General features: G+C 39.5%; 2 protein-coding genes across 7 annotated transcripts in view; one reads left to right on the forward strand and one right to left on the reverse strand.

Moving 5' to 3' along the window:
* On the reverse strand, nt 1–25,438 carry ANKRD13A (ankyrin repeat domain 13A). 4 transcript variants are annotated; one of them, XM_060784770.2, is made up of 13 exons: nt 25,218–25,277; nt 24,267–24,289; nt 21,714–21,838; nt 21,250–21,295; nt 19,725–19,868; nt 17,677–17,872; nt 16,139–16,287; nt 13,736–13,797; nt 11,359–11,489; nt 10,386–10,543; nt 5,070–5,362; nt 4,146–4,213; nt 1–1,557 (listed from the first exon to the last, which is right to left on the reverse strand). In XM_060784770.2, exons 3-13 carry the CDS (start codon nt 21,801–21,803, stop codon nt 1,371–1,373), a joined length of 1,524 nt encoding a protein of 507 aa, XP_060640753.2. In that variant the 5' UTR covers nt 21,804–21,838; nt 24,267–24,289; nt 25,218–25,277; the 3' UTR covers nt 1–1,370. The 4 variants fall into 4 exon arrangements, with proteins under 4 accessions (XP_060640753.2, XP_060640754.2, XP_060640751.2 ...); XM_060784768.2 differs by lacking the exon at nt 24,267–24,289 and adding an exon at nt 22,751–22,886 and having other exon boundaries at nt 2–1,557; nt 25,218–25,438; XM_067473602.1 differs by lacking the exon at nt 25,218–25,277 and adding an exon at nt 22,751–22,886 and having other exon boundaries at nt 2–1,557; nt 24,267–24,291.
* A 1,958-nt stretch (nt 25,439–27,396) lies between these two features.
* The window catches only part of GIT2 (GIT ArfGAP 2), a 46,550-nt gene continuing 46,256 nt past the window's right edge, over nt 27,397–27,690 (forward strand). For all 3 annotated transcript variants that reach the window (XM_060784765.2, XM_060784767.2, XM_060784766.2), the window contains exon 1: nt 27,397–27,534. In XM_060784765.2, coding sequence (XP_060640748.2) covers nt 27,483–27,534 — 52 coding nt within the window. In that variant the 5' untranslated portion in view covers nt 27,397–27,482. The remainder of the gene's footprint in view (nt 27,535–27,690) is intronic.

Raw genomic sequence — 27,690 nt, forward strand, 5'->3', positions numbered from 1 at the left:
TATATATATATATATATATATATTCCTTATTTTCCATATATAATTGAATTAGAATTATAAACCTGAGTAAAAAGAAATATATATTAAATATATGTAAAATCATATATATTCAATTAGAATTCCAAAAAAAATTACGAAAGAAAAAGATTTATAATTTATAGAAAGATCCTGTCTTTGGTATACTCTTTGCTGAAAGGCAATATATATACATACATATATATTTAAGGCAAAATAAAGGTAATTTATGGCATTTCCACCATTTTCGGTTAGAAAGAAACAACGAAATACTATTTTTCCCATTCAGATCCTATTTGTCTCCCAAAACGGTGGCCATTTTGTCTCCTCTTAAAGAAGGGAGAAAACATGGCGGCCATTTTGTCTTCCACGGCAGCCATTTGGTCTTCCTAACGATGGAATTTACATTCGGATATATTTGTCCCCAAAATGGACGCCGTTTTGGTCTGCAGTGAGAATGCAAGTCAGCCATTTTGGGTTTTTTAAAGAGAAAAACGGCAGCCATGCATGACAAAAATGGATATTTGTACCAAGAAAGAACATGGCAGCCATTTTGTCTTCAAAAGGAAGAACGAAATGAGCTTTTCATTGGTATATTTGCCCCAAAATGGGCAGCCATTTTGTCCTCTTAAGAGAGGGGAGAAAATGGTGGCCATTTTGACCTTTGCTGTGGCCATTTTGTCCTAAAGTGAAAGAACTAAATGAATATACATTCAGATATTTGTACCAAAATGGCGGCCATTTTGCCCTCTTAAGAGAGGGGAGAGAATGCTGGTCTTTTTGACTTTAAGAGGAAGACTAAATGAATTCTCATTGGGATATTTGTCCGAAAACAGGCATCCATTTTGTCCTAAAGATTAAAAATGAGATAGGCCAAAAACAAGCAGTTAGTTCAACCTCTTAAGAGGAGAGAGAATGGTGGCCATTTTTTCCTCCACAGTGACCATTTTGTCCTTGAGAGAAGAATGAAATGCATCCTCATTGGGATGATAGGCCCCAAATGGGTGGCCATTTTGTCCTCTTAAGAGGTGAGATAATGATGGCCATTTTGTCTCCATGGCAGCCATTTTGTCCCTGAAAGGAAGAATGAAATGAGCTTTTCATTCAGATATTTGTCCAGAAATGGCAGCCATTTTGTCCTTGAGAGGAAGAACGAAATGAATTCTCATTCCGATGATAGGCATCTCTTGAGAGGGAAGAGTATGGAGGCCATTTTGTCTTCCGCCTTAGCCATTTTGTTTACAGGATTCGGACCGTCTCCTCGCTCCGCATATTGCTCCAGCCTTGGCTGGTCTCTGTGAAAACAAGGGAGGCCATTTTGTGCCCAAAGGTCGCCATTTTGCCTCCAGGATTTGCTACTTTTCTGTGAGGGAGAGCCGCAGAGCCTCCTGGAGGGCGGCGTCTTCCTCCTGACGCCATCGACGCTCCGCTTCTTGTTCCTCACGGACGGAGAGCTCCATGGCGAGCTGCAGGTCCCGCTCAAAGCTCGAGGGGTCCCTCGGCATCAGCCCCGGGGCTGGATGCAAGCTTTCCTCCAAGGCCCTGCACCACAACAGAGACAGTGAGATGGTTTTTAGTCCCGAACTGAATGCACACAATTTTCGGAATTTTTGCTACCACCAATTTTTCCACCCACTCTTACAACTCTTGTGGAATCCGCTGCAAACGAAACTACGTGTGCACACCACAAGGTCAAGTTTTTCTCTAACCTTCTTGATGAGAGGGACAAGTGGTTCTTCAGTTCACTTGTCCAATGGTTAATCTAGCCAAGGTCTGCTAATAATAATAATAATAATAATAATAATAATAATAATACTTTATTTATACCCCGCTACCAAGGGACCCGGTGCGGCTTACATGAGGCCGAGCCCAAAATACAACAATACAAGCAATAAAACAATACAAACAATTTAAAAACAACAAAACAATAAAACAATAACATAAACATTATCAATAGGAGAACACACTTTAAAATCTATGGGTAGGCCAAATGTAGTTAAAATTAAAAATAATGCTGGACATGGGCGAAAAACGGGATGGGACAGTTTGTGGAAACATACAAGCAGACCTAAAAAATGTAAAGTGCTTTGGAGGACAAAGTGCTATGGGATCATTATTCTGGGAAGGCACACTGGAACAACCACGTCTTCAAGCTCCTCCTAAAGACTGCCAGAGTTGGGGCATGCCTGATGTCCTTAGGAAGTGAGTTCCAGAGTCGAGGGGCCACCACCGAAAAGGCCCTCTTTCTCGTCCCCACCAATCGCGCTTACGATGCAGGTGGGAGCGTGAGCAGGGCCTCTCCCGATGATCAAAGAGATCGTGTGGGTTCGTATACAGAGATGCTGTCACGAAGGTAGGCGGGTCCCAAACCATTCAGGGCTTTGTAGGTGAGAACCTGAACCTTGAATTGGGACCGGAAAATGAATGGCAGCCAGTGGAGCTCCTTAAACCGCATTGAGTCGCCTTATCAGGCTGAAAAATGCGGTATAGAAATAAAGCAAATAAATAAATAAAGCAAATAAATAAACAGGAGGGTTGACCGCTCCCTGTAAGGAGCCCCGGTTAACAACTTGGCTGCCGCCCGTTGGACCATCTGGAATTTCCGGGCCGTTTTCAAGGGCAGCCCCACGTAGAGTGCATTACAGTAATCCAGTCTAGAGGTGACTAAGGCATGGACCACCTTGGCCAGATCCGCCTTCACGAGGTACGGTCGCACTTGGCGCACGAGTCTCAATTGTGCAAAGGCCCTCCCGGCCACCACGGACGCCTGAGTTTCAAGCGTAAGTGATGAATCCAGGAGGACACCCAAACTGCGGACCTGTGACTTCAGGGGGAGTGTAACCCCATCCAGCACAGGTTGCCACCCTGGTTTATGATCTACCAGGAGGACCTCTGTCTTGTCGGGATGAATCTTCAGCTTGTTTGTCCTCATCCAGCCAGCCACAGCGGCCAGGCACTCGTCCAGCACCCGAGGGGCTTCCTTGGAGTTAGGTGGAAAGGAGTAGTAGAGTTGTGTGTCATCTGTGTAGAGATGGCACCCAACTCCAAAACTCCGGATGACCTCTCCCAGCGGTTTCATGTAGATGTTAAAAAGCATGGGAGACAAAATAGAGCCTTGCGGGACCCCACAGGTCAAAAGCCAGGGGTCCGAGCATGAGTCTCCCAGCTTCACCACCTGGGAACGGTCCTCCAGTAATCCCACTGCTCTTCCAGCATTCATCAGCCAATCCCTCTCCAATGCCAGAGATAGAGCTTAATGGTGTAACACTAGAAAATGTTGATCATTTCTGCTATCTTGGCAGACATCTCTCCACAAAAGTCAACATTGACACTGAAATACAACACCACCTGAGCTCTGTGAGTGCAGCATTTTTCCGAATGAAGGAGAGTGTTTGAGGACCGGGAGATCTGTAGGGATACCAAGGTGCTTGTTTATAAAGATATTGTCCTCCCAACCCTGCTATATGCCTGCGAAACATGGACTGTCACATGCAACTCCTGGAACGATTCCATCAGCGTTTCCACCAAAAAATCATGTAAATCTCTTGGGAAGACAGGTGGACAAATGTCAGTGTGCTGGAAGAAGCAATGGTCCTCCACCATCGACTCCGCTGGACTGACCACGTTGTCCGGATGCCTGACCACCATCTCCCAAAGCAACTGCTCTACTCCGAACTCAAGAACGGAAAATGGAATGTTGGTGGGCAGGAAAAGAGATTTAAAGATGGGCTCAAAGCCAACCTTAAAAACTCTGGCATAGACACTGAGAACTGGGAAGCCCTGGCCCTTGAGCGCTCCAGCTGGAGGTCAGCTGTGACCAGCAGTGCTGTAGAATTTGAAGAGGCATGAATGGAGGGTGAAAGAGAGAAACATGCCAAGAGGAAGGCGCATCAAGCCAACCCCGACCGGGACCGTCTTCCACCTGGAAACTGATGCCCTCATTGTGGGAGAAGATGCAGATCAAGTATAGGGCTCCACAGTCACCTACAGACCCACTGCCAGGACACTGACCCTAGAAGACTATCATACTCGGACAACGAGGGATCGCCTAAGCAAGTTCCACAATTCACCCAATTTTTAGGTTTTTTCCCAAAACAGGAAGTGACTTCCTGTTTGATCAAAATCCTTACCTTTGGTACTGAAGGCTGAGGTCTTGGGAGTATGCAACGGCGCCATCTGAATCTGGGCCAAAGGGCTCCTGGGGATTAAAATATATGTATATAAATATATTGTCGAAGGCTTTCATGGCCAGAATCACTGGGTTGTTGTAGGTTTTTTCGGGTTGTATGGCCATGTTCTAGAGGCATTCTCTCCTGACATTTCGCCTGCATCTATGGCAAGCATCCTCAGAGGTAGTGAGGGCTGTTGGAACTAGGAAAAAGGGCTTACATATCTGTGGAATGACCAGGGTGGGACAAAGGACTCTTGTCTGCTGGAGCTAGGTGTGAATGTTCTTGGTGTGAGGGGGTTCTTGCCCAGCAGAGGAGGAGGAAGAGGAGGAGGAGGTGGGTCTTGGCGGGTGCTTCCCTGGTGGAAGGAGACCCCTCCCTCCCTCGCTCGCTCCCTCCACACTGACCCCCTCCCTCTGCTCCTTGCCTTGAAGGGAAGCCCATTGAGTCCCTGCCCTGACAGGTAGAGGCTCGGGAGGCGCACCATGCCCAGGATGCGGCTGCTGCTCCGCCTGGCTCTGCTCTGCGGACGCACGCAGCTCGTGGCCCCTTCCCGAAGGCAGAAGAGCCAGCCGGACCCAGGGAGGCAGAGGACGAAGCAGCCCCAAAGCTGCTTCGCCCACCGCCTCCCCCCCCCCCCCTTCTCCTGCTGTCAGGATGAGGCCAGGCCCCTTCCTGAAAGCAGGAGAAGAGCCGGCTGGGCCCAGGGAGGCGGAGGACGAAGCGGCCCCGAAGCTGCTTCGCCCGCCTCCTCCCCCCCTTCTCCACACCCCGCGGGCCGGACAAATGCCCTCGGGGGGCCATATCTGGCCCGCGGGCCTTAGTTTGGGGACCCCTGGTATAGATAGATAGATATTGACTAAGTTTTGTAATGTTCCTCCTTACCTCTCCGCGTCGGGTTTCGATCAAGCTCTGCCGGATGGCGAACTGCATGATCTTGTTGTCCTCGTCCTGCGTTGCCCGCCCTACGCTCCTCCCGCTGTCGTTGTTGTCCTCATTGTTTTGGCGGTGGTATGTGGGCGGGGCCTCGAAGACAGATGGGTCAACCACGAAGGGAGGGGCTTCTCGAGGAGGAAGATGGCCATCTTCCGGGACGTTCTGCGCCACTTCTTCCCCACGACATGCGTTGACATTTCCAAAGGTGATGCGGGCGTTTAGAACGTGGAACAGAGGGATCTCTGTGCCGGAATATGAAGGAAGGAAGCACAAGTCTTAGAGCAGGGGTCCTCAAACTTTTTAAACAGGGGGCCAGGTCACAGTCCCTCAAACTGTTGGAGGGACGGATTATAATTTGAAAAAAGCATGAACGAATTCCTATGCACACTGCACATATCTTATGTGTAGTGCAAAAAATACAATAATTAAAATGAAGAACAATTTTAACAAATATAATATAAAAAACAGCCCAAAAAAAAACTACAACAACCAAATATAAAATTATTAGTATTTCAATGCGAAGTGTTGGCCTACTTATGGCTGATGAGATAGGGTTGTTGTTGTTGTGTGCTTTCAAATCATTTCAGACTTAGGTTGACCCTGAGCGAGGGCCGGGTAAATTACCTTGGAGGGCCGCATCCGGCCCCCGGACCTTAGTTTGAGGACCCCTGTCAGAGTAAACTAAAGGAACAACGCTTTACAATAAAATAAATATTAAAATATTAAATATTCAAAATATTCAAAATAAAAGAAATGAAAATTTCTTATTGTTGAAAATTATGTTACCAAAATTATAGTAATAAATTAAAAAAATTAAAATATTATTACTGAAAATTATTACAGAAATTATGATAAATTTTGAAAAATACACTATGGAAATTATTGTATTGAAGTATTAAAACAAAGTATTAAGACATTAAATTAATGCTATTTATGATCTACAAAAAGCCAAAATACAGATAAACGGCCAATTATCTGAGGAATTTCTGATTACAAAAGGAACAAGACAAGGGTGTCCGTTATCCCCTTTAATTTTTATAATGGCTTTGGAACCATTGATGATGAAAATAAGTAGACATAAGAAGACATAAGTATCAAAGGAGTAAAAATTGGAAAATATGAATATAAAATTAGAGCCTTCTCAGACGATGTATTGGGAACAGTGGAAGACCCAATAAACAATTTGCAGAATTGGATTGGAAAAATCCAAGAATTTGGAAACGTGGCAGGCTTCAAAATGAACAAAGGGAAAACTAAAATACTAACTAAGAATCTAGAAAAGGAAAAACAAGAGAAAATTGCAATGAATACGGGAATGGAAATAGTAAAGAAACTAAGATATTTGGGGATTTGGTTGACAGCAAAAAATGGTCAAGTCTTGAAGAATAATTATGACGAGGCTTGGAATAAAATACAGAAAGATCTCAAAAAATGGAAATTTTTGAACCTATCTTTATTAGGTAGGATCTCGCTTATTAAAATGAATGTATTACCAAAATTACTGTTTCTATTTCAAAATATACCCATAATCAGAGACCAAACAGCTTTTAAAAAATGGAATAAAGAACTAATGCAATTCGTTTGGGATGGGAAAAGACCCAGAATTAAGTACTTGAATTTAATTGATAAGAAAACGAGAGGTGGACTAGGATTTCCCGATCTTAAAACATATCATGAAGCAAGTGCTCTCTTATGGACTGGAGATTGGATGACGTTAGAAAATGAAAAATGTCTGAACTTAGAAGGGCATGATCTAAATTGGAAACCATTTTGTTTATTTATTTTATTTATTGAGTCATCAGCAACCAGTCGATTATATTACATTTCTAACAGAACAAAGCAAACAAACAGAGAAAATACAAAATGTGTGAGTTTGGTAGTTGATTAAATGTCCTTTGACCAGTATCTGGCCACTTGGAGTGCTTCCGGTGTTGCTGCAAGGAGGTCCTCCATTGTGCATGTGGCAGGGCTCAGGTTGCATTGCAGCAGGTGGTCAGTGGTTTGCTCTTCTCCACACTCACATGTCGAGACTCCACTTTGTGGCCCCATTTCTGAAGGTTGGCTCTGCATCTCGTGGTGCCAGAGCGCAGTCTGTTCAGCGCCTTCCAAGTCGCCCAGTCCTCTGTGTGCCCAGGAGGGAGTCTCTAATTTGGTATCAGCCATTGGTTGAGGTTCTGGGTTTGAGCCTGCCACTTTTGGACTCTCGCTTGCTGAGGTGTTCCAGTGAGTGTCTCTGTAGATCTTCGAAAACTATTTCTTGATTTAAGTCGTTGACGTGCTGGCTGATACCCAAACAAGGGATGACCTGGAGATGTCTCTGCCTTGGTCCTTTCACTATTGGCTGCTATTTCCCAGCGGATGTCAGGTGGTGCAATACCGGCTAAGCAGTGGAATTTCTCCAGTGGTATAGGGCGCAGACACCCCGTGATAATGTGGCATGTCTCATTCAGAGCCACATCCACTGTTTTAGTGTGGTGAGATGTGTTCCACACTGGGCACGCATACTCAGCAGCAGAGTAGCACAGCGCAAGGGTAGATGTTTTCACTGTGTCGGGTTGTGATCCCCAGGTTGTGCCAGTCAGCTTTCGTATGAAAAGTGGCACCCACTTTTTGCTTGATGTTCAGGCAGTGCTTCTTGTAGGTAAGAGCACGGTCCAGAGTGACTCCCTGGTATTTGGGTGCGCTGCAATGCTCCAGTGGGATTCCTTCCCAGGTCATCCTCAGAGCTCGGGATGCTTCTCTGTTCTTGAGATGAAAGGCACATGTCTGTGTTTTAGATGGGTTGGGGATCAGCTGGTTTTCCCTGTAATAGGCAGTAAGAGCACCTAGAGCTTCGGAAAGCTTCTGTTCTACCATCTCAAAGCTCCCTGCTTGAGCAGTAATGGCACAATCTTCAGCATAGATGAAACTCTCTGTCCTTTCTGGCAGTGGTTGGTCATTTGTGTAGATGTTGAACATGGATGGAGCAAGCATGCTCCCCTGAGGCAGGCCGTTCTTCTGTTTCCGCCATCTGCTTCTCTGGCCCTGGAACTCAACAAAAAAGCTCCTGTTTTGTAGCAGGTTTCCTATGAGGTGGGTGAGGTGGTAAACCATTTTGTGAGAGCATCTTTATTAAGAGTCTGGATGAAACATAAGAAATATTTTTATGACAAAACGCCGTTATGGGTCTCATCCATGGAGGCACATCAAAGAAGACTGTTAGGCTGGAGAGCGTGGCCAACATACAGAGACATTCTAGTAAGGAATACTAGTGAGATTAAACCTTATCAGCAAATAAAAGAAATAAATGTGAATATGACATGGCTACATTATCTGCAAATGAAAGAATATGTTAAACAAGATAATAAGATGGGTTTTGCCTGGGAAGAAACAATTTGGGACAAGATTTTGAAGACGAAGAAAAAAGTAATCTCAGTCATTTACAACATACTCTTAACTTGGCTAATGGAATGTGAACAGGTTAAACCATGTATGATAAAATGGGCAGAGAATATAAGAAGACCTATTCAATTTAGAGAGTGGGAGCAGATGTGGAACAAAAAGTTAAAATATGTCTTTGCGACAGATTTAAAGGAAAACTGGATAAAAATGTTCCACAGATGGTACACAACTCCTAAGAAATTGGCTCTAATAAACAAAAAATCTTCTGATAAATGTTGGAAAGGTTGTCACCAGACAGGTACCTTTTATCATATGTAAAGAAATAGTGAAATATTGGTCGATGGTACATGAAAAAACACAAAAAATCCTGATGAGAGTATTCAAGAAGAAACCAGAATATTATCTATTAGGTTTCACAGATTTAGAATTACAATAAGATGAAAATGAAGATAAATTATTTACCTATCTTATGACGGTGGCGAGAATATCTTTGGCAAAACTTTGGAAACAGGACAGTATCACTACCATAGAAGAATGGTTAGGGAAAATTAGAGAAATAAGAGAGATGGATGAACTAACTTTTTTTTTGAAAAAAAAAATACCGGGAACCCGATAAAGAGGACAGATTGGACCCTCTATGATAATTACGAGAAAGAAAGAAGTAAGTAAGAAGAACTTTTTTTGTTTGGAAGCAATGGAAACATTTTTATTTTGGGAGATACAACACCGGATGAAGAGATGGAAGTCAACTTTTTTTTTAAATTTTGATTCTTTCTTTTTTGACTTTTGATTTTTTGACTTTTGATTTTTAATTTTTTTTCTTTTTCTCTTTTGGACCTTGGGGGGTGGTGTTTTTTCTCTTTTCCTACTGTTCTATCTTTCAAATATTTACCCTCTTTCGTTGTAATTTTCTAATATTTCAATAAAAAACTATTAAAATTATTTTTAAGTAGCATTCTTTTACAAATTATTACAGAAATTAATTATTATATTAGGTTATTAGATAATAATAAAATATTTAAAATATAATTATTGATATTACATATATTATATTAAATAATAGTAAACTAAATTATTTAAAATATTATTAAAATATATTACAATAAAAATAGAACAAGGAGATCTTTGAGCAAGAGAGAGACAGAAGGAAGGAAGCCAAGGTTGGAGTAAACTAAAGGATTCACAGGAGGAGCTCATTAAAATAAAATAAATATTCAAATATTCAAAATAAAGTAAATATTCATAAAATATTCCCAGAAATGTTTACAAAAAATCTACAAGACGATAAAAATATTTACAACATGATAATCATACAAATATTAACAAAATATTTGCAGGAATATACATAATATATTCACAAAAATAATCATTAAAATATTCACCAAAATATTAACAATTATATTCACAAAAATAGTCACTAGAAATAATCATTAAAATGTTCACAAATTAATCATAAAAATATTCACAGAAATATTCATTAGAATATTCATTAAAATCATAAAATATTCACAAAAGTATCCACAGAAAACAATCACAAACATATCCACATAAATGTTTACAGAAAATAATCATTGAGATATCCACAAAAATATTTACAGAAAATAATCATTAAAATATTCATTAAAATAATCACAAATATATTTACAGAAAATATTCATAAAAATATCCACAAAAAATACTTACAGAAACCAATCATTAAAATATTCACATAAAATAATCATTGAGATATCCACAAAAATATTTACAGAAAATAATCATTAAAATATTGACAAAAATATCCACAAAAATATTTACAGAAAGTAATCATTAAAATATTCCCAAAAATATTCCCAGAAAATAATCATTAAAATATTCATTAAAATAATCTTTAAAATATCCATATACCAATCTTGAGTGGGAAGCCGGGGGGGAAGTCGAGGGCGATGAAGTCTCGGAGCCGGGCAAAGTGGGGGCTGCTGCGCGCCATCAGTTCCACAATGGGGCCCACCTGCTCCACCAGCGACAGCGGGAACGCCTCGCTCATCCACAGGGTTGCTTTCAACCTTGTAAGACAGACGTAAAGGCATGTGAATATTTTAATATTATTTTGGTGAATATTTAAATGAATATTTGTTGTTACTATTTCTGGGAATATTCTTAGGATTATTTTTGTGAATATGTTTATTTTTTGTGAATATTTTTACGATTATTTTTTGCAAATATTTTGGGGTATATTTCTAAAACTTTTTTAAGATTATTAAAATATTAAAACAAATACATATAAATAAAATATTTTGATATTACTACAATATAATAAAATATAATGAAATAAAACATTTAAATATAAGAATAAAAACACTTAAATGAAATATCACGATATTACAATAAAATATTACAATAAAATTTAAACATAGACATAAAATATTACAATAAAATTACAAAGAAATAAATTAATTTTAATAAAGAAAACATAAATAAAATACAGCAATATTGCTTTAAAATAAAAAATATTACACTTAAAATATTAAAATAAAAATACGTAAATAACATTACGATATTACAATAAAATAAATAAAATATTACAAAAAATAAAATAAATACATATAAATAAAATATTATATCACAAAATTAATAAAACATTATAATAAAATAAAATCAAAATAATATTGTGATATTCCAATAAAATAAATAAAATAAAATATTTTAAACATATTTTATAAAAATATGTAAATGAAACATTGAGATTTTACAGTAAAGTATATAAAATATTACAGCAAAAAGAAAAAAGAAAAATACCTAAATAAGTTATTGTGATATTACAGTGAAATACAAATAAAAATGTATAACTCAAATATCACAGTATTTAGGCCTGTCTCACTTCTGTGTGCGGACGGTCACTTCCTTGGGCCTCCCAATGTCCCGGTTGTTGAGGTCGAATCTGGGGTCAAAGTACTCTTCCGGGGAGATGGCCGTCGGGTTGTTGGTTGAGGCGGACTCTGTGCTTCGGTCCTAGAGTGGCCGAAGTGGATTTTATATTAATTATAATAATATACTATACTAATAATATAATATAAGGGTTTAATAATAGAATAATGTACAATAATATGTAATATAATGTAATAATTTATGTATTGTATTATAATTAATGTAAAATAATATAATATAATATAGTATAATAGTATAATAATGTAAAATAATAATGTAATCTATATAAATAAAAATGTAATGTTCGTTTGTGGGATTAACAGAACTCAAAAACCAGTGGGCCAATTGAGACCAAATTTGGAAAGCATACACCTAACAACCCAATGTATGTCCTTCACTCAGAATTTTTGATTTTGTCATTTGGGAATTGTAGTTGCTGGGATTTATAGTTCACCTACTATCAAAGAGCATTCTGAACTCCACCAATTATGGCATTGAACCAAACGTGGCATACAGGACTCCCATGACCAACAGAAAACACTAGAAGGGTTTGGTGGGCATTGACCTTGAGTTTGGGAGTTGTAGTTCACCTACATCCAGAGAGCACTGTGGGCTCAAACAATGATGGATCTGTACCAAACTTGGCACAAATATTCCATACGCCCAAATATGAACACAGATGGAGTTTAAGGGAAATAGACCTTGACATTTGGGAGTTGTAGTTGCTGAGATTTATAGTTCACCTACAATCAAAGAGCATTCTGAACCCCACGAACAACAGAATTGGTCCGAAGTTCCCACACAGAAACCCCCATGACCAACAGAAAATACTTAAGGCCATCCAGTCCAACTCTCTTTACCAGGGCAAGAAAATGTATTCAAAGCCCTCCTGACAAAGAGCCATCCAGCCATAAATATAGATAGATATGATTCACAAACACACAGATATAGTATCATAGATTTGAAAGGGATCCCTAAATGTGTTTCCAGAGTAGGCAATATCATACGAAAGCTGACTGGCACAACCTGGGGATCACAACCAGACACAGTGAAGACACCTGCCCTTGCGCTATGCTACTCTGCTGCTGAGTACGCATGCCCAGTGTGGAACACATCTCACCATGCTAAAACAGTGGATGTGGCTCTTAATGAGACATGCCGCATTATCACGGGGTGTCTGCGCCCTACACCACTGGAGAAATTACACTGCTTAGCTGGTATTGCACCACCTGACATCCGCCGGGAAGTAGCAGCCAATAGTCAAAGGACCAAGGCAGAGACATCTCCAGCTCATCCCTTGTTTGGGTATCAGCCAGCACGTCAACGATTTAAATCAAGAAATAGTTTTCTAAGATCTACAGAGACACTCGCTGGAACACCCCAGCAAGCGAGAGTCCAAAAGTGACAGGCTCAAACCCAGAACCTCAACCAATGGCTGATACCAAATGAGAGACTCCCCTCTGGGTACACAGAAAACTGGGCGACTTAGAAGGCACTGAACAGACTGCGCTCTGGCACCACGAGATGCAGAGCCAACCTCAAGAAATGGGGCTACAGGGTGGAATCCTCGACATACGAGTGTGGAGAAGAGCAAACCACTGACCACCTGCTGCAATGCAACCTGAGCCCTGCCACATGCACCATGGAGGACCTTCTTGCGGCAACACCAGAAGCACTCCAAGTGGCCAGATACTGGTCAAAGGACATTTAATCAACTACCAAGCTTGCAAATTCTGTCCTTTGTCTGTCTGTCTGTTTGTTTTTGTTAAAAATGTAATACAAATGTCTGGTTGCTGATGACACGATAAAAAAAAAGAGTAGGCAAACCAGACACTCTCCACATCAACACTGACAAAGAAACAGCAAGAAATACTGTTTACCCAAAGCATAAAGAAATTACATATATTAGAAACCAATATTTTCTCATTACTTTATTTTCCAGATCAACAGACTGGGCCACAGCAACGCGTGGCTGGGGACCGCTAGTTATGTTATATATTAATAAAGTAATGTAATAGAATATTGTAAAAAATTATAATTATAATATGTAATATGATATATTATAATGTGAAATACTATGATATAATATTGTATAATACAAAACAAGAATGTAAAATAAAACAATAAAATAATATAATAGTGTAATAATGTAAAATAATATATAAAATGTATTATATATAATAATTATAAAATAATATAGAATATATTATTATAATAGAAAAGAATAATATGTAATAATAATATAATATAATGTAAAATAGTATATAATAGTATATAATAATAAAATAGATTATAGTAAGTGACGCGGCCATTTTGGGAAACTTGCTCACCTGCTGTGCCTCGTCTTTGTGCTCTATGGTCCCCAGGAGAGACTCAAAGGTGCTCCGTTCGGCTGGAAAAGAAAATAGAAATAAAGATATAGGAATAGTTATTGAAATAAAGGGAAATTACTAAAATATTTAAAATGTTAAATAAGAAAAAATAAAATATATTAAAATATTAAAATGATGTATACCAGTGTTTCTCCACCTTCCGAATGCCGCGACCCCTTAATACAGTTCCTCCTGTTGTGGTGACCCCCAACCATAACATTATTTTGGTTGCTGCTTCATAATTATCATTATGCTACTGTTATGAATCGTCATGTAATCCAGGATGTATTTCCATTCACTGGACCAAATTTGGCACAAATACTCGAGACACCCAAATTTGAATACTGGTGAGGTTTGAGGGGGGATTGATTTTGTCATTTGGGAGTTGTAGTTGCTGGGATTTATAGTTCACCTCCAATCAAAGAGCATTCTGAGCTCCACTAACGATGGAATTGGGCCAAACTTGGCACGCAGAACTCCCATGACCAACAGAAAATACTGGAAGGGTTTGGTGGGCATTGACCTTGAGTTTGGAAGTTGTAGTTCACCTACATTCAGAGAGCACTCTGGATTCAAACCATGATGGATCTGGACCAAACTTGGCATGAGTACTCAATATGCCCAAATGTGATCACTGGTGCAGTTTGGGGGAAATAGACCTTGCCATTTGGGAGTTGTAGTTCACCTACAATCAAAGAGCATTCTGAACCTCACCAACCCACATCAATGACTGAACAAGAGCAAACTTGGCACACAGAGCCCCCATGACCCACTCTACGTCTCGCTGGGTTTTGTGGGCCAATGGACCATGGATGATGGCACTTGCAGTAGCTTCACTCACTTCCAAAGGCCATTACAACCCACACCTACGACCTGACTTGGCACCCTGAGCCCCCATGACCCATTCTACATTTTGATGCAGTTTGGAGGAGGAAGGATCATGGAGCTATACTTCACCTGCACCCACTGAATGCAGCCCATATTGGATCTAGACCAGTGGTTCTCAACCTGGGGTCCCCAGATGTTTTTGGCCTTCAACTCCCAGAATTCCTAACAGTTGGTAAACTGGCTGGGATTTCTGGGAGTTGTAGGCCAAAAACATCTGGGGACCCCAGGTTGAGAACCACTGATCTAGACTAAACTTGGAGCACACACAAACAATGCCTTTCTCAAATCACCCGGGCAGTGCCAGGTACCCAATATAATGCAACATAATTAATTATCTATAACAAAAGTCAGTGTTTGTATGTGGAGGGAGGGCGGTGTATGTATCTGTCAGCTTTCTGATTGGCTGTCACTTTCACAGGCAACTGTGACTCCCACAAATGATGGACCTGGACTAAAATTGGCACACATAACCCCCATGACCCACCTTACGTCCTGGTGCGATTTGGGGGAGGATGGACCACTGATGATGGGATTTGCAGTACTTTCAAACCCTTCAGCACCCACAGACCACTGCAGCCCCCAACAATGACAGATCATGACCAAATCTGGCACACAGAGCCCCAATGACCCACTATACATCCTGTTGCGGTTTGGAGGAGGAGGGACCATGGATGACAGGATTTGCAATACATTCACCCAATTCACTTCCCACAAAACACTGTGGCCCCCACAAATCACAGACTTGAACCAAACTTGGCACACAGACTTTATGTCCTGGTGTGGTTACAGGGAGAACCGACAATTGATGATGGGAGATGCAGTACGTTCACTCACTTCCTGAGACCACTGTGACCCACAGTAACGACGGATCAGGACCACACTTGGCACACAGAGCCCCCATGACCCACTATACTTCCTGGTGGACAGCGGACAATAGATGATGAAATCTGCAGAACCTTCACTCATTTCCTGAGACCACTGCAACCCACACCAATGGCGGATCAAGACCAAACTTGGCACACAGAGCCCCCATGACCCACTATGCATCCTGGTGTGGAGGCGGATGGACCATGGAACTAGCATATGGGAGTTGTAGTTCACCCACACCCACTGATCCCATCTGACATTGGCTCTAGCCTAAACTTGGAGCACCGACAAACAATGCCTTTCCAAAATAACCTGGGCACCAACAGGTCCCCAAACTAATATTATAATAAAATAAAATATTAAATAAAAATATTGCAATAAAATAGAACAAAATATGAAATATTAAAACAAATACTATATTAAAATATTAAAATGATTACAATTATTGAAATAAGAATTTTAAAATATAACAAAGTAAACAATATTACATAAATAAATAAAAATATTACAGTATTAAAATCAAATACATTTCAATATTAAAATGTTTTAAAAATATACTAAAATACTAAAATATTTTTCAAAAAATTAAAAATAAAAATTAATTACCTTTATACCGTCTCTTTTCTTCCTGGGTGAGATGTTCTGTTCGAATGCACGTCACCACGTTCAGGTTGTTCGCTGTATAGACCTTGGCTTCATAGTCGCTGACCACTTCGCTCCGCTCCGTCTTCCAGACCCAAAAACCGGATGTGTTTCTGTTATCATATTATATATTATTATTTCTATTACTATTATATGTATTTTTATTTCTATTATTATATAATTGTATGGTATTATATATTGTTTATTTTGGGGTGTTTGTTTTAGGTTTTGGTGTTCACAGTGCTCTGTCTGCAGGGTGAACTATAACTCCCATGCAGGTGGGTTATTCCGCCCACCCTCTCCAGTATGCTGGCCATCAATGTTCTGTGTGCCATGTGTATTCCAGATTCACCATTGGGGGCTTCAGAATGCTCTCTGGGTGCAGGGTGAACTACAATTCCCACATGGGTGGGTTAGGCCTCGCTCAAACTCTCCTAGTATGTTCTGTGTGCCATGTTTGGTCCAGATCTACCATTGGTGGGGTTCAGAGTGCTCTGGGTGCAGGGTGAACTACAACTGGAATGCGGGTAGGTCATTCCCCCCACAGACAACTCTCTTGGCTATGTTCTATTGGTCGTGTGAGTTTTGTGCCCTAAGTTTGGTCCAGGCCGCTCATTCATGGGGGTTGTGTAGTCCCCCAAACCGAATCAGGTTATAAAGTGGGTCATTGGGGCTCTGTGTGCCAAGTTTGGTCTTGGTGAGGGTCGCAGTGATCTCTGGAAGTGTGTGATTGTCATTGGTGAGGGTCGCAGTGATCTCTGGAAGTGTGTGAAGGTATTGCAAGTTCCATCATCCATGGCCTATCCCTCCTTAATCCACGCCAGGATGTATAGTGGGTCATGGGTGGTCTGTGTGCCAAGTTTGTTCCAGGTCCGTCATTCATGGGAGTCACAGTAGTCTCTGGAGGTGAGTGAAAGTACTGCAAATCCCATCATCCATGACAAGTGTGGTCCAGATCCATTGCTGGCTGGATTCACAGTGCTCTCTGGTTGTAGGTGAACCACAACTCCTATAAATCATGGTGAATTTTCCCCAAACCTCTTGTTCAGTTGCTGATCAATTCCTCTGTTTGCTGTGTGCCATAGGAAAGGTTAGGAAAGGGTTAAGGGAGAGGCAGTGGGTGGGATCATGCAAATTCTGCACCAATGGAGGAAGAAAGGTACCCTGGGATGTGGCCCTCACTATAACCTGCAATGTCACTGGAGAGAGGGCCATTGGTGTCTTCTGCATGGCGGAAGTTATAGTTCTTTGTGGAAATGGGAGTCTGTCTGTGTAAGTGGACACTTCCACCACATACACATTTTTCACTTTTGTCATGTGTATAGATACTATTTCAAGGATTATATTATTTCTATGATTATAGTACATATTATTTCTGTTACGATTATATCTTATTATTTCTATGATTATTATATTATTATTCTATAATAATATAATAGTCGGAAGAGCCCACTAGGGGGCTGCCCGACCCCTGTCCCACCCTCCTGGCCTTGTCCCCTGACCTCTCGAAGGCGATGTTGCGTGTGTCGAGGACAGTTCTGAGGAGGGGGGAGGTCAGGCGGCGCTCCACTTCCTGCCTGCGGGGTGTCATGTCGTCTAGTGTAAGGCGGCCCATCTGCCCAGACAGCTCAAAGCGCTCCATCCACACGACCTTCTCCTCGTGGTTGACCTCCATCAACTCTGCCCATTGGCCTGACTCTGGAAAGGACAGGAAGCCATGATGGCGTCGGAATGGAGGACCATAGATTCATCCATCTATCCATCTCTTCATCCACCCATTTATCCATCCATCCATGCATGCATCTATCCATCTATCAATCTAGCCATCCATCTATTCTTTCATCCATCTATCGATCCATCTATCTATTTATTTGCCATATTTATACTCCGCCTTTCTCTACCCCAGCAGGGGGACTCAAGGTGGTTTACGATGGCACGCATACATTGCCTCAAAACAACAAATAGTTTAAAATTACAACATATTAGACATGATTAAAATACATTCAAAGTTCTTCCAACTATGGCGGACACCGCAGGTTTCTGAAGCTCCTCAAGGCTTTTCCAGATTCCTGCCTTTCCTAACGTCTAGGTAGAGCCAAAGGCTCCCCCACCAAAGTAGTTTAAAACAGGATGGTGCAAAACCTACGGACTGGGACTTCAAGACCCCATCCGACAGGTCCAATAGGTGCAGGATGAGGTAAAGGACGCTCAACTGTGACTGGGTAAGAACGCCAGCCACTATTTTAAAAATCTAGATGGAAACGTAAAAGGATACAACTAAGAAGAAAGGGAAGCCTGGGTTGACAACAACAACATTCCACCCTCACTCCCCAAGGGGACTCAGGGCAGATTAAACCAAAAAATGGAAAACATTGAATGCCAAATACATTCATAAAATACAAAAATGAACCACTCTGATCCCAAAAAGAAGCAACATCTACAACAGAATTATAACAAAAATTAAATAATAACATAACTGTCAATTAACTTACATCTTACATAAAAACATTAAGCAGAAATCATATAAAACCACACTTATCTATCCATCCATCTATCAATTCATCCATCCATCTATCCACTTTTTCATCTATCTTCTATATATCCATCCATCCATTTATCTATTTTCTATGCATCTATCTATGTATCTATCTATGTCTCTATTGGGACCTGAAGGTAGGTGTATCTTAGGTCCATCACTCTATAACCTCTATCTATCTATCTATCTATCTATCTATCAATTCATCTATCTATGTCTATATGTCTATCTATCTATTTATCTATTTATCTATTTATCTATCTACTTATCTCTCTCTACAGTTTCTATCTATCTATCTATCTATCTATCTATCTATCTATCTATCTATCTATCTATGAATCTATCTGTCTCTATCAGGACCTGAAGGTAGGCCTCTCTTAGGTCCATCACTCTATTTTATATCTATCCATTAATCCATCTATGTATCTATTGGGAGCCCCCTGGTGGTGCAGCAGGTTAAACCATTGAGCTCTTGAACTTGCTGACTGAAGGGTTGGCAGTTCAAATCCAGGGAGCGGGGTGAGCTCCCACTGTTAGGCCCAGCTTCTGCCAACTTAGTAGTTCAAAAACATGCAAATGTGAGTAGATCAATAGGTACTGCTTCAGTTGGAAGGCAAAATTAATCCATCTATGTATGTACTGGGACCTGAAGGTAAGCCTCTCTTCAGTCCATTATTCTATCCTCTATTTATTTATGCATCTATCAGTCTATCTCTCTATTTATCCATCTATGTATGAATTGGGACCTGAAGGCATGCCTCTCTTAGATCCATCACTATCATCTATCTATCCATCCACCCATTGACCCATCTATCTATAAGTTGGAACCTGAAAGTAGGCCTCTTATAGATCCATCACTCTATCATCTATCTTTCTATGTATCTATCTGTCTATATCTATCTCTTCATCCATCTATCTACGCATCTATGTATCTATCTATTCATCTATCTATCTTTCATCTATCCACCTACCTATCCATTTATCTATCTATCCATCCATCTCTCCATCTATCACCTTCTCCGCGGAAGACGAGGCTCCTCCTCCCACGCTCCCAGCTCATGTTTTGGAACCCGAGGAGTGTGATATCGACGCGCAGGCGAGCCCCACTCTTCCAGATGCGGCACACATCCGCCGGGCATACGCGTGACACCAGTGGTACTGGAAGAGAAAGATAAGCAGGGGAAAAAATGAAGTACATAGGAGGAAATGAGGCTGGGAGAAAACTGGCGACCACAAAGGGACCCATGAAATAAAATATTATAAAATAATAAAATATAAAATAAAATAAATATATAACAAGATATAAAATATAAAATAAAACACAAAATAAAAAATAAAATAAAAAGATGGAAATATAAAAGAATAGAAAATAAATAAATAATAAAGTTTAAAATATAAAAAATATAAAATATAAATGGAAGGGATGTAGAGGAGCATGAAAATTTGAAAGGAATAACTAGTAAAATATATAAGATAATAATTGAAATAAAGAAAGGAAAAACAAAAAATAACATCCTCAAGGAGGTCTGGGAAGATTTAGGGATAAAAATGATTGCCCTAGGAATCTGGCAGGTGTAGTTCACCTGCATCCAGCGAAACTGTGACCATCACCGACAATGGACTGGGACCAAACTTGACAAAGAGAAGCCCCGGGACCAATTGAACATATGCAGGGGTTCGTGAGAATTGACCATCATTTTGGAAGTTATAGTTCACTTGCGTCCAGAGGGCACCGATGACAGATCTGGACCAATCTTGGCACACAGAACCCTGGTAATGAAGAGAACATTCTGGAAGAGTTTTTTTTGGGGGGGGGGGAGGGTACTGACCCACCCACCTGGGAGTTGTAGTTCACCCTGTGTACAGAGACGGACTATGGATGATGGGACTTGCAGTACTTTCACTCACTTTCTGAGACCGCTGCGACCCTCATCCAATGACTGATCAAGACCAAACTTGGCACACAGAGCCCCCATGATCCACTCTACATCCTACTGCAGTTTGGAGAAGGGCGGACCATGGATGATGGGACTTGAAGTACCTCCACTCACTTCCCAAGACCGCTGCGACTCTCATCCAATGACTGAACAAGACCAAACTTGGCACACAAAGCCCCCATGGCCAACTCTACATTCTGGTGCTGTTTGGAAGAGGATGGATTATGGATGATGGGAGCTGGAGTTCACCTGCACCCACTGAACCCATCTGACATTGGATCTAGACTAAACTTGAAGCACAAACAAACAATTCCTATCTTAAATAACCTGGGCTCCGCCGGGTCCCCAAGCTAGTAAAAAAAAAAATATGAAGAATGAAATACAGCATAAAATAAAATAAAAAATCAAAAGTATAAAATATATAGGAAGTTATTAGGCTGGTAGAAAATTGGTAACTATACATATATAAATATGTGTGTATGTATATATATGTATGAAGGTATTTAAAATTATTTTGAAATACATAAAATATAAAAAAGTAAAAATAAAGTATAAAATATAAATAAAATATGAAATAAGACCAAGAGAGAAATATGTCTTACCCCAACTGGTGAACTCCCACTTCATCTCTACATAGAAGTCCGGTGTCTGGAAGGAAAACCCATATTTTATATATATATGTAATGTTTGTTTGTGGAATTAACATAACTCGAAAACCACTGGACGAATTATCACCAAATTTGGACACACCTATCAGGCCAACAAATGACCATCACTCATAAAAACACAGCTAAGGAGACTAAAAAAGCCAAAATTAAAAAAAATAAAAAACACGAATGCATGCGCAAAACCACACACATATATTTATTTATTTCATTTATTTCATATATTTATATCCTGCCCTTCTCCCCACAAGGGGGACTCAGCGCGGTGTGTTTGAATATATATATGCAAACACACACATATACACATATACACAAATATATATACACACACACAAAACACATATACACAGACAGGGCCACAGCAACGTGTGGCAGGGGACAGCTAGTACATAAATAAAAACCTGATTGATCTTCTGGAGCAGCTCGGGAACCCCTCCTAAAGTATTGGCTGTCTGCTGGAAATCCCGGTGCTGGAGGACCAAATGGACCATTTCGGGGTCTCCGGTACTCACCGCCTCATGCAGGACTATAGGAAAACACATTACTTATTGATCACTTATTGATTACAAATTGGCAGTTTGGACAGTGATTGGCACTTCTGACTTGTGTCATTCACATTTCCCCACTTTCATGGGGCTCTAATCCCAGCAAATGCACCAACAAAGGCACTTATTGATCACCTATTGGTGATCATTTGAAGCACTTATTGATTATGTATTGATTGGATATTGATTATCGCTTGGAAGCTTTGTATGGGTTACCTTTCTAGGCTGATCAACTATTATACCATTAAAGGTGTTTATTGATTATTGATTGATTACTGATTGGAAGCTCTGTATGGACTTCTACCTGGTCCAGGTTGATCAACCATTCTGCCATTAAAAGTACTTATTGAGTATTGATTGATTATTGATCAACTATTGTACCATTAGAAGAGCTTATTTATTGCTATTGATTATTGATTATCAATTGGAAGGTTTGTATGGGTTTATATGAGTTATCTGGTCCAAGCTGATCAACAATTATACCATTTGAAGTGTTTATTGATCACATATTGATAACATTATTTATTATTTATTGATTATAGATTAGAAGCTTTTTATGGGTTACCTATCCAGGCTGATCAACCTCTGTACCATTGTAAGTGCTTATTGATCACTGGTTATCGATTGGAAGCTTTCTATGGGTTACCTATCCAGGCTGGTTAACATCTGTATCATTGTAAGCACTTATTGGTTATTGATTGATTATTGGTTATCAACCAGAAGCTTTCTACAGGTTGCTATCAACACCTGTACCATTTGAAGCACTTATTATTGATTGACTATTTATTATCAATTGGAAGCTTTCTATGGGTTACTTATCAACATCTGTACCATTTGAAACACTTATTATTGATTGATTATAGGTTATCAATCAGAAGCTTTCTACAGGTTACCTGTCCATCCCTGGGCGTTCTCCTTGGCGACGTCTGCCTTGTGGCGCAGGAGGACTCTGGCCGACTCAATGTGCCCCAAAGAGACAGCCAAGTGGAGAGGCGTCCGGCCTCGAGGGTCCTTCCTGTCCACTTCCTCCTGTACAAAAAGCCAAGATCAGACTAGATGACCTCTAGGGCCCCCTAGAAGTCCATATTTCTCTATTTTGGCAGGAGGGTTGGACTAGATGACCTTAAGTAAACCCTCCCAAGCCTAGGACTCTATGACTATCTATGGCGAGAAGGTTGGATCATATAATGTAATAATAATAATATATTCTCTATTGCAATTATATTAATTAGTTTATATATTTACACACACACTACTATAAATATAGTTGAATTACACATTTATTTTATATCATTATATTTACTTATATATATATACATATATATATATATTCACTATTATAACTATACTATATTATATTAGTATATTGTATAATTTACTAGTATATATATTCACAATTATAATTATAAACAGGTAAAGGTTTTCCCCTGACATTAAGACGTAAAGTGGGTCATTGAGGGGGGGGGGTCTGTGTGGCAAGTTTGAGCAAGGTCTGCCATTCGTGGGGGTTGTAGTGGCCTCTAAAAGTGAGTGAAGGTATTGCAAATCCCATCATCCATGCAAGTGTGGTCCAGATCAATCGTTGGTTGGGTTCACAGTGCTCTCTGGATGTAGGTGAACTACAGCTTCTATAAATCAAGGTCAATTTCCCCCAAATCTCTTGTTCAGTTGCTGATCAATTCCCGTTTGCTGGGTGCCATAGAAAAGGGTAGGAAAGGGTTAATGGTCATGCAGTGGGTGGGGTCATGCAAATTCCACTGCAATGGAAAGAGTAAGGAACCCTGGGATGTCAATTCTGGAGGAAAAACAGAACTTCTAGGATGAAATTCTCCCAGAATGAAAGCCTTCACTTGAGTGGGGGACAGGATGGTGCTTGGGAAGGACATTGGCAGGGTTTGGGATACATGTTCATGGCGCCCACCATAACCTTGGAGGGACGGCTTTTGGTGGCTCTTCAGCACTGTGGGTTATAGTTGTTTGTGAAGGCGGGAGGCTGTCTGTGCAAGTGGACACCTTCACCACATACACATTTTCACTTTTATTATGTGTATAGATAGATAGATAGATGTATAGAAGATAATTGTCTTATAATTATATTACTAGATAAAATTACTTTTTATCTTTACATTACTATTTATAACTTCCAAATAACGATGGAATATTTAATATATATATTTTGCTTCCCTCTCTGTTTTGTGGATGATTATGACAAAAACAACAACATGCACAAACAAACACAATCCTTTTTTGTTTTTGTTTACAAAGCCGACTTTGTAAAACAAAGAGACAATGGGACATTTATTATGATTGTACGATGATCATGGTCATGAGTGTCTTAATGGCTCTGGAATAAGCATGCGGATATATTTATAATATAAATATATTTGTTATGTATATATATAGTTTTACCTTTCGCTATAGCTTTAGGGAACCTGAAACGGAAGAGCAGCTATAATATAATATAATATAATATAATATAATATAATACAATAAATATAGTAAATATAATATAGGTTCTTGTGGGTTTTTTCGGGCTATATGGCCACATCTTAACACCTCTCAACAAAAGATTCCCCCAGGCTCAGCCAGGCCTTCAAATGCTAATGAAGGTGGTCAGTTGAAACATTAACACACAGCTCCAGCAGAGAAGAGCTCTTTGCCCCACCCCAGTCATTCCACAGATATATAAACCCATATTCTTAATTCCAACAGACCTCACTACCTCTGAGGATGCTTGCCATAGATGCAGGCGAAACGTCAGGAGAAAATGCCTCTAGAACATGGCCATATAGCCCGAAAAAACCCACAAGAACCTAGTGATTCCAGCCATGAAAGCCTTCGACAATAAATATAACATAATATAATGCAAATAAAAAAATACAAAATAGATAAATCAAATAATATAATCAAATAATAAAATATAAGCCATGTAAATAATAAATAAATATAATGAAAATAATATAATATAAAATATAACATAATATTATAATAACAAATCAAGATAATATAAAATAATTAATAATATAATATAAATAATATAATGATAATATCATATAAAATATAATAATATATCAAAATATAACATAAAATAATATAATATAAAATAAAATCTACTAATAATATAATATAATAATATAATATAATATAATATAATAATATAAAATCTACTAATAATATATAATATAAATATTATAAAATAAAATAATGAAATAACATAATAAAAATATAATATATAATATATAAAATGAAAATCTAAAAAAATAAAATTAAAAATAATCATATAAATCATAGAGTATAATTTAAATAATAAAATAAAATCAATTTATTTTATTGTATTTTATTGCAATCTCATCTATCTACCTTTCCTGTTTCCAGGAGTGAATCCAAACGCCGGAAGTCGTTGTCCCAAGCGGCTCTGTGCAACAGGAAGTCGTTTCGGGGGTCGCTCATTATGAAAATTTGTAGTTATTTACCCTTATTTGCATCCTTATTAAGGAGGACAGTACTGTAACCGCGTCTATACGTTGCAAAAGTATTTTCACGCAGGCAGCGATTTACACTACTAAACTGAGAGGACCCCAACATATCGCATTGGCTGAAGGCCTCGTTTTCTTTATCCGGTATCCGAAGCCACGGCGGTCATTTTGGTTGAGGGCAAGCGTCCCTTACCACATCAATTCGGACGCCATGATTGGTAAGGGAAAGCGCCGGCAATGCGTAAATGGCAATGTAACCGCTTCCCGGCTGCATGTCAAGGCGGCAAAAGCGGCCATGTTGGAAGAGGGCACCGGCTTTGTTTCGAGCGGAGGCACCATATTTGATGAGGGCAACCCCCCCTATTTTGAATGTTAAATAAAGTATATATAAAATTAAAATAGAAGAAATTATAATCTATATAAATAAAAAAATGTAATGTTAGTTCGTGCTACCATCAGAACTCAAAAACCACTGGGGGAATTGGCACCAAATTTGGACACAAGACACCTAACAACCCACTCAAAAAATGATTTTGTCATTTGGGAATTGTCGTTGCTGGGATTTATAGTTTACCTTCAATCAAGGAGCATTCTGAACTCCACCAATGATGGAATTGGGCCAAACTTAGCACACAGGGCTCCCATGACCAACAGAAAAAACTGGAAGGGTTTGGTGGACATTGACCTTGAGTTTGGGAGTTGTAGTTCACCTACATCCAGAGAGCACTGTGCGCTCAAACAATGATGGATCTGGACCAAACTTGGCACGAATATTCCACATGCCCAAATATGAACACAGATGGAGTTTAAGGGAAATAGACCTTGACATTTGGGAGTTGTAGTTGCTGGGATTTATAGTTCACCTACAATCAAAGCGTGTTCTGAACCCCACCAACGACAGAATTGGGGCAAACTTCCCACACAGAACCCCCATGATTAACAGAAAATAACAACATGTTATTTGATTGTAGGTGAACTATAAATCCCAGCAACTACAACTCCCTATCTATCTATCTATCTCTGTCTGTCTGTCTGTCTGTCTATCTATCTATCTATCTATCTATGGCTGGATGGCTCTTTGTCAGGAGGACTTTGATTACGTTTTCTTGCCCTGATGAAGGGAGTTGGACTGGGTGGCCTTAAGTATTTTCTGTTGGTCATGGGGGTTCTGTGTGGGAAGTTTGCCCTGATTCTGTCGTTTGTGGGGTTCAGAATGCTCTTTGATTGTAGGTGAACTGTGAATCCCAGTAACTACAAATCCCAAATGTCAAGGTCTATTTCCTCCAAACTCCATCTGTGTTCATATTTAGGCATATGGAATATTTGTGTCAAGTTTGGTCCAGATCCGTCATTGTTTGAGTCCACAGTGCTCTCTGGATGTAGGTGAACTACAACTCCCAAAATCATGGTCAATGTCCACCAAACCCTTCCAGTATTTTCTGTTGGGTGTGGGAGTTCTGTGTGCCAAGTTTGGTTCAATTCCATTGTTGCTGGAGTTCAGAATGCTCTTTGATTATAGGTGAACTATAAATCCCAGCAACTACAACTCCCGAGTGACAAAATCATAATTTTTTGGGTGATGGTCACTCTTTGTGTTGTGAGACGTGTTGTTGCCAAATTTGGTGTGATTTCATTCATTGGTTCTTTTGTTTTTAAGGTACTCATTATGCACAGAGCATTTTTATAGATAGATAGATAGATAGATAGATAGATAGATAGAAAGAAAGAAGATAGATGTATAATATAGTATACTACATTAAAATATAATGTGAACAAAATATAATAAATAAATAACAATATAACATGTATAATAAAATATAAATTTAATTAAAATATAATGATTTAAAATGTCAATATAATAACATGAAATAAATTATTTTAATATTAGATTATTATTTTATGTATTATTATTTTATTGGCCAAAATAAACATGGCGGCGGCAGCTTCAACTTCCTATACTTTGCCAGTTGCCAAGATGGCGCCGAGATGTCTGTTATTGGCTTATGCTTTTGCCATTTCCCTCGCCTTTTGCCATACGCAAATGACGTCACGGTGTGCGCATGCGCAGTAGAAACATTTTCTTTTTCCTTTCTGGCGGGTGCGGATTCAGACTATTCTCCTCAAGACTGTTGTTGTTGTTACTATTATTATGTCGAAACGACTCCGGAGCAGCGAAGTCTGTGCGGATTGCAGCGCTTCAGGTGAGGAGAAAAAAGACTAGGCCTCGCAGAAGGTTTGAATGGTTTAGCGTTTAAATATTTATTTCAATACCTTGTGCATTTAATCATCACTTTGTTCCATTTTAATTGTCATTTTCTATGTTTTATTCCATGTTATTATTTTTTATAATCAATTTC

The sequence above is a fragment of the Anolis sagrei genome, chromosome X (genome assembly GCF_037176765.1).
Source record: "Anolis sagrei isolate rAnoSag1 chromosome X, rAnoSag1.mat, whole genome shotgun sequence".
NCBI lineage: Eukaryota > Metazoa > Chordata > Lepidosauria > Squamata > Dactyloidae > Anolis > Anolis sagrei.